The following is an 8,158-nucleotide window of genomic DNA, read 5'->3' on the forward strand; positions in this document are numbered from 1 at the left end:
GACGTGCGTGCCGGAGCATTGCGGGCCGTCGCCCGAGGGACCAGGGCCCACCAGCAGTCCTGGGAGCCTCCCGGCTCTCCGTGTTGCCCGTCGCTGCTCGCCGGTGGGTTTTGGCAGGCAACAGGGCCACAAGGCGAACTCTTTAAATGGGCCCAATTTAGGCTGCGTGCATGCTAGATGGGCCTAATTTTTTTCTTCTACCTTTACCTATATACACTGTGCCAGAAAAAATGGGCCCCAGTTTTGGTTGGGCCTCGGGCCGTCGCACTTCGTGCCTTGGGCCAGAGCCGGTCCTGATTGATTCTGAGCCAGAGAGAAAACCACTATTTGGAAAGATTGAAGAATGAAATATGCATAGAATGGAGTGAACAGAGAGGACCAAGGATTAACCATACAAAAGATATAGTGGGAAACTCATCAAGGTAGGAACAATGAATATGATTTGAACTAGCGAAGATCAAAAGCCTGAAAGGAAAAAAAAAAGCATGAGTATGAAATAAAGCCTCAAAGGAGTATATAACACTCCAATTGAACCCTTTTAAGACAGGTTTTTAGCCGGTTCACCGGATGTCTGTGGTCACACAAGCAATACCAGCCTGGATAGTTGGCCGGGTTTCTTTAGCCATACAGTAATACGGACCGCCATCGCGCCTTATACACGTAGCTCTACTTTGCAATTCTTAGCTCCCATATACAAGGTAAGCTCGGAGTTCGCAGATAACCTATCGGTTCATCTCAATCGGATGATGATCTCCAAGGAAAAGGGGCTTCTCCATCCTGGATGCTTCCCTTTTTATTCCCCCGTTATTGCTGAAGGGGGGCGGATGCTTCCTTCCTCTACCGCTTAGCTTGCAACGGGCACATTTGCCGCGCAGTTGACGTTGGGCTCGGAAGCAGGCGGCCCCCGGCGCTGCTCGTTTCTCGCAGCACGCTCCTTCAGAATGTTGGTCTTAATCCTCTGACGCGCCTCGTCCATGTCCATCTGCACACTCCTGCACTCCTCGCTGCAGAAGGGCGTGTCACCTCTATTGTGTTTCGCAGTGGAAAACGGATCAGTATTCAGGATATCACTGAATATAAATGGGTGATCCGAGAGTCTAGTTGCAGGAGAAAACCGGTGCTAACCTGTACATGAAGATGTCAAAGTTTGTGGAGAGAGGCTTCCCGCAGAGGTAGCAGGCGTCCATGGCGTGGCTGCCTGTCGCGCCGCGGTCGAGCGGCACAATGTGGAAGAACGAAGAAGACGCGGACGACGGCATCTCAGCTACAGATTGTGGGTTCCAGGCTTAACGAGTATTTGCTTAATTCTAGTACTAGGGTATGAGGGTTACACTGAACTGAAGAAGGATACAAGAGTAGGAGTCTTTCTTCTTATAAAGGGAGCCGAACCCTGGGGCGCGTGAAACCACGGCTAGGTTTCCAGGAACTAGTCTTGCCTTCCTCTTCTTCTTGTAGATGGAGAAGCGGAAAAATGGCCAGCACGTACGATTTGGCCGTACCGACGCAGCTAGGGGCAACAAGAAACTGCATGCAGCGCCCGTTTCGCTTAATTTGTTCGCTTGCTCGCTACCTCGTTGCTGCCGGTGTTGGGAACTGCAATGCTGCCGGATCTACCTGAATATATTATGAGATCAAGTTATTCAATATTCATTAGGCAAAAAGCTTGGAGACTTCTTGTGCCGTTGCGGTGTGGCCACGTGTGGAACGCGTGAGACTAGGACACTTCAGATTAGAGCGTAAATACAAACTGGCAGTGTTGTTACTGTACTGAATATACTGATTTCTTTTGACATTGGCTCCTAATGTAACGGAGGGGCCGGGTAAGCCTCTCTGTCTGAGAAAATGCCGGTTAGATTCTTCAGTAGTTTATTAGCGGAGGAATGGCGAAAGATTTGTCACTGACATTACAATTAGCATAGGGCCAAGCACGGCGAGGTGGAATACACCGCTTGTTCCGGGAAGAAGAATATGGTTTCTAGCCCCTTCCTTCTAGATTCTGGATCGATGTTTTCTCACTCTATTGGCTCGAGAAATCGACAGAGAATGATATAAGAAAGGGAGAGGAAACCGTGCTGGAGGTAGTAATAGTAGAACTAGTACCGACGGCGATGGCGACGCACGCGTACGTCGTGCACTGCTGCTGGCGTAACCAAGTCTTTGCTCACCGAGGTCTCGCTCGTCTTCAGGTCGTCGGTTCTGCAGGAGTACATCGGAAGCGTCACGGAAGAGCGAGCAGATCGACGTACAATTTTCTGTTGTTTCATGGCAGGAAGGAGGTACAGGTACGCAACGTATCTGACAAGGTTGACGCTGCCGTTGTTTGATTGGTTGTTGACCCGGCTGGGAAGTCTTCTTGACCTGTGTTGACCGTCTTGGAGGATGCAGGAGACCGACGCGTGATGACCCGTGACTGCAGAGCGAATCATTTGTTTGTGTTCAGGCATCACATTGATAATTTCGTGAGGATCGCAATGGTTTTCGGTGTGATTGATGAACCTTCGTGAACCACCGACGATATGGCTAAAAATGCGATGGAGATTTCTATTTTTACAAAAGCTTTTCGATAAAGGAAATATATTAATATCAAAAGATACCAATTACACACTAGTAGAAAAAAGGCCATTCCAACCCATTAGTCCCCAAATACTTTGACCCGAGACTAATGGGGTCTTTAGTCCCGGTTCTGCTGGTGAACCGAGACTAATGCTCCGATCGGGACTAAAGGGTAGACCTTTGAGGCATGGGTCGGTCGCAGCCTGCCATAGCCCTTTAGTCCCGGTTGGTGTTCTCAATCGGGACTAAAGGTCTACCCTTTAGTCTTGGTTGGTGTCACCACCCGGGACTAAAGGTTTTTTCGGGTTTTTACTCCCCACGCACCCTTCACCCCCCCCTCCGTGGATAGCCTTTTTTTGGTTTGTAAAAAAGAAAAGAAAATGATAGAAAATTAAAAAAATAACATGTTTTCAGATTCTTGTATGTTATGCAACCTACTATTCGGCAAAATTAAGAAATTCGAATTTTAACTTTTTTTGCAAAAAAGGTTTGAAAAATGGTAAAACCGCATTAACTTTTGCATACGACGTCGGGAAAAATCGTATAATATATCAAAATCATCGTGGGGAAAAGTTACATCCGAATTCACCGGGATTTACCCGGTTAGCCAAATTTAGATTCTCAAAAATCCAAATAAAAATACGAAAGCAGAAAGATTTTAGTTTTTTAATTTTCTAAAAAATTAAAATTAATAATTGCATCCTGCATAAAGATTACTATTACTTTTACCCAATTTTTATATTTTCAAATTTTAAGGTTTTAGGTTTGGCAAAAAAATATTTAAAAAATTAAAAAATTAAAAATAATACAAATTAAAAGGTTAATGTTTATTTATTTATTCAAGATTATTATTACATCATTACTTCTGTTTATTAAAAGAATTATTTGAAATTCACACAATTTCAACTTTAACCGGGACTAAAGGCCCTTTTTCTACTAGTGACACTCAGCCTCTGCAACAACGCACCACCCTAAAGACACTACAGATGCACATCCAAAAAAAGGAAAATAAAACTAAGAAACAAAAGTCCCGCTACAGTATCTCGGGTCTAACAACGTTAATACAACCACCGTCAAGACAACACCTGAATTACAAACTCCCAAAAACGACACCTCCAAGAAGGGAACAGTGCTAAAACACCATCGTCGCCGGATCAAAGATCTTGGGTTTTCACCCTGAAGATAGTCCCCGCTCTCAAAACAATGCCTCCACCAAGGCCATTGCCAGGCACAACCAATTAAGGCCAGACATTGGGTTTTCACCCTGAAAGGTAGGACTCCGCCCTTCACCTGTGTTGTCGCACCCACTTTCATACCACTGTTGTGAAGCCCAGAACACCAAGCAAGTCCCTCAACAGCGCGGAGACTTGAACCTCCCTTAGCTAGTCCTCCCCTCCGGCCTTCATGAAATTCTCTTCTTCCGACTTTCATCATGGATTCATAGTCACTTGATGACAACACGGAAAAAGAGCTTCGCGCCGCTCCCTGCAGAACCAATCGGTCGGAATAAATGCATCGGTGCGCACGACCGAATACCTCCGATCCAGCAAACTCCAGGCACAGCACTATTACATTCACCAGCGGAGCCTTCCAGAACTAAGAAAAGTTTTACAAAAGTGTAAACATGATATTACAAACCGGACTGCTCTCACCAGGATCACGTCGGTCACACGCATCTGCAGCCACCCAAAAGTTTTAATTCCTTCTTAATACCAGCAAGAAGAACCGTTGGTAGGGTGCCATAATAAGTGGATAGCAGCTGCTGCATGTCTTACCACACCAGTGACACTCCACCCAGGAGGGTCTTCCAGGAGGAAACCACCCTCTGATGAGATCTGAGCGCGCCGCCGCCGGCGATCGCTCTTGAGGGCCCCCGCCGCTTATGCTCCGTTCAGGGTCCCCTCCTGCCGCCATGGATGATGGAAGCACTGTCCCACAGCGCTGGCGCATGACTTACCACTCGCTCATCTCTCAGCGGACGGCAACTAGACAAGTTCATGGGTTCCTCTACCTCAGGCATCAAGCTCGTCGTTTGGTTCTTCTGATGCCGATGGCATCACTGTTGATGCGTAGTTCCTCAAGAAGGATAAGTAATTTCTCCAGGATCTGAGGTTGATCTGTTGTGCCATTCGGTGAAGGTTGGACTTCAGGAGCTCCCTGCTTCAGCACAGGACCAGGTACAATCACCACCCTCTCTTGATCTGCGCTCGGGTATCTCTCTTCAGAAGAAACTCTGGAACCTTTTCCATTGCCATGTGGCTTTGTTGACTCCCTATAGCACAGTAGAATTTTTCATGGTGGCCTCCTTTGGGTGTTTCAAATTGCGTTTGGACTCATTCTCTGTCTCACTTGCTTCATGCCTGCTTGGGTGGCATCCCCAGGATTTCAATGTGATTTTCTTGTGAGACAGAACATTCAGGTTCTCTGTTTGTAGCAACAAGCAGATTGGTTTATTCATCAACAATTTGAGATCTTTCAAGTGTGATGATTTTGTCGTTCATTTTCTCCTATGGGGTCATGGAGGACCAAATTTTGTTAGAGAACACCGTCTCTGGGAGTCTGAGGAGTCCCAATCCTGGCAGGCAGTTGGTAGATGTTCCTTTGCTAACATTGTTCGTGATCCTCTCTCTGGAGCGAATAGGGTCCCCTTGGGTCGTCAGCATGTTCACCAACCGGTTGTTGTACAGCCACCTGCGATCCCTAGGCTTGCTTTCCTGCATCAACTTCCTGTCGAAGACATAGAATTACTTGAAGCTACCATCTCCTATGTGCATAACCTTGACCAAATCTTGAAGTTTTTTTTAGATTTGATGACAAAGATCACCAGATTAATTCATCCCTTGACTCCTTGACAACGGCTCAGCTCCATGAATTGCGTGTCTTTATTGACGGTAAACCCTTTGATGAAGTCTTGGCAAATACGTTTGATACGTCTCAAACGTATCTATAATTTCTTATGTTCCATGCTAGTTTTATGACAATACTCACATGTTTTATATACACTTTATATCATTTATACGCATTTTCCGGCACTAACCTATTAACAAGATGCCGAAGCACCAGTTCTCGTTTTCGTTGTTTTTGGTTTCAGAAATCCTACACAGGAAATATTCTCGGAATTGGACGAAACAAAAGCCCAGGGTCTTATTTTCCACGGAGCTTTCCAGAAGACCGAAGGAGATACGAAGTGGGGCCACGAGGTGGCGACCCCACCAGGCGGCACGGCCAGGAAGGGGCCCGCGCCGGCCTATGGTGTGGGGCCCTCGTGCCTCTCCCGACTCTGCCCTTCCGCCTATTTATTCCCTCCGCCGCGAAAACCCTATTACCGAGAGCCACGATACAAGAAAACATACTGAGACGCCGCCACCAATCCCATCTCGGGGGGTTCAGGAGATCGCCTCCGGCACCCTGCTGGAGAGGGGAATCATCACCCGGAGGACTCTACATCACCATGATCGCCTCCGGATTGATGTGTGAGTAGTTCATCCTTGGACTATGGGTCCATAGCAGTAGCTAGATGGTTGTCTTCTCCTCTTGTGCTATCATGTTAGATCTTGTGAGCTGACTATCATGATCAAGATCATCTATTTGTAATGCTACAAGTTGTGTTTGTTGGGATCCGATGAATATGGAATACTATATCAAGTTGATTATCAATCTATCATATATGTGTTGTTTATGATCTTGCATGCTCTCCGTTGCTAGTAGAGGCTCTGGCCAAGTTAATACTTGTGACTCCAAGAGGGAGTATTTATGCTCGATAGTGGGTTCATGCCTCCATTGAATCTGGACAGGTGATGAAAGTTCTAAGGTTGTGAATGTGCTGTTTCCACTAGGGATAAAACATCAATGTTTTGTCTAAGGATATTTGTGTTGATTACATTACGCACCATTCTTAATGCAACTGTCTGTTGTTTGCAACTTAATACTGGAAGGGGTGCGGATACTAACCCGAAGGTGGACTTTTTAGGCATAGATGCATGCTGGATAGCGATCTATTTTATTTGTCGTAATGCCCTAAGTAAATCTCATATTAGTCATCATGATATGTATGTGCATTGTTATGCCCTCTTTATTTGTCAATTGCCCAACTGTAATTTGTTCACCCAACATGCTATTTCTTATTGGAGAGACACCACTAGTGAATTGTGGACCCCGGTCCATTCTTTTACATCTGAATACAATCTACTGCAATCATTGTTCTCTGTTGTTCTTTGCAAACAAACATCATTCTCCACACCGTACGTTTAATCCTTTGTTTACAGCAAGCCGGTGAGATTGACAACCTCACTGTTAAGTTGGGGCAAAGTATTTTGATTGTGTTGTGCAGGTTCCACGTTGGCACCGGAATCCCTGGTGTTGCACCACACTACACTCGTCCACCAACCTTCACGTGGCCTTCATCTCCTACTGGTTCGATAACCTTGGTTTCTTACTGAGGGAAAACTTGCTGCTGTATGCATCACACCTTCCTCTTGGGGTTCCCAACGGACGTGTGCTTCACGCGTTATCAAGCTCTTTTTCTGGCGCCGTTGCCGGGGAACTGAAGAAAAGTTACACCACAAAGATTTCTAACTCCCACGTCAACTGCACGCCAGCTCTTTTTCTGGCGCCGTTGCCGGGGAGATCAAGACACACTGCAAGGGGAGTGATACGTCTCAAACGTATCTATAATTTTTTATGTTCCATGCTAGTTTTATGACAATACTCATATGTTTTATATACACTTTACATCATTTATACGCATTTTCCGGCACTATCCTATTAAAGAGATGCCGAAGAGCCAGTTCCTGTTTTGTGCTGTTTTTGGTTTCAGAAATCCTACAAAGGAAATATTCTCGGAATTGGACGAAATCGCCCAGGGTCTTATTTTTCCACGGAGCTTCCAGAAGACCGAAGAGCATACGAAGTGGGGCCACGAGGCGGCCAAACCATAGGGCGGCGCGGCCAAAGGGGGCCCGTGCCGGCCTATGGTGTGGGCCCCTCGTCAGCCCTCCGACTTTGCCCTTCCTCCTACTTAAACTCTCCGTCGTGAAAACCCTATTACCGAGAGCCACGATACAGAAATAGTTCCAGAGATGCCGCCGCCAATCCCATCTCGGGGGATTCAGGAGATCGCCTCCGGCACCCTGCCGAAGAGGGGAATCATCTCCCGGAGGACTCTACATCACCATGATCGCCTCCGGGCTGATGTGTGAGTAGTTCATCCTTGGACTATGGGTCCATAGCAGTAGCTAGATGGTTGTCTTCTCCTCATGTGCTATCATGTTAGATCTTGTGAGCTGCCTATCATGATCAAGATCATCTATTTGTAATGCTACATGTTGTGTTTGTTGGGATCCGATGAATATGGAATACTATGTCAAGTTGATTATCAATCTATCATATGTGTTGTTTATGATCTTGCATGCTCTCCGTTGCTAGTAGAGGCTCTGGCCAAGTTGATACTTGTGACTCCAAGAGGGAGTATTTAAGCTCGATAGTGGGTTCATGCCTCCATTGAATCTGGGACAGTGACAGAAAGTTCTAAGGTTGTGGATGTGCTCTTGCCACTAGGGATAAAACATCAATGCTTTGTCTAAGGATATTTCTGTTGATTACATTA

At 46.2% G+C, this 8,158-nt stretch overlaps 1 protein-coding gene across 1 annotated transcript; it reads right to left on the reverse strand.

Moving 5' to 3' along the window:
* Positions 1-844: 844 nt before the first annotated feature.
* On the reverse strand, positions 845-1,259 carry LOC124690171 (FCS-Like Zinc finger 2-like). The gene is made up of 2 exons (XM_047223597.1): positions 1,126-1,259; positions 845-1,025 (listed from the first exon to the last, which is right to left on the reverse strand). The coding sequence occupies exons 1-2, from the start codon at positions 1,257-1,259 to the stop codon at positions 845-847; spliced, it is 315 nt and encodes a 104-aa protein (XP_047079553.1).
* Between the last annotated feature and the right edge of the window lie 6,899 nt (positions 1,260-8,158).

The sequence above is a fragment of the Lolium rigidum genome, chromosome 2 (genome assembly GCF_022539505.1).
Source record: "Lolium rigidum isolate FL_2022 chromosome 2, APGP_CSIRO_Lrig_0.1, whole genome shotgun sequence".
NCBI lineage: Eukaryota > Viridiplantae > Streptophyta > Magnoliopsida > Poales > Poaceae > Lolium > Lolium rigidum.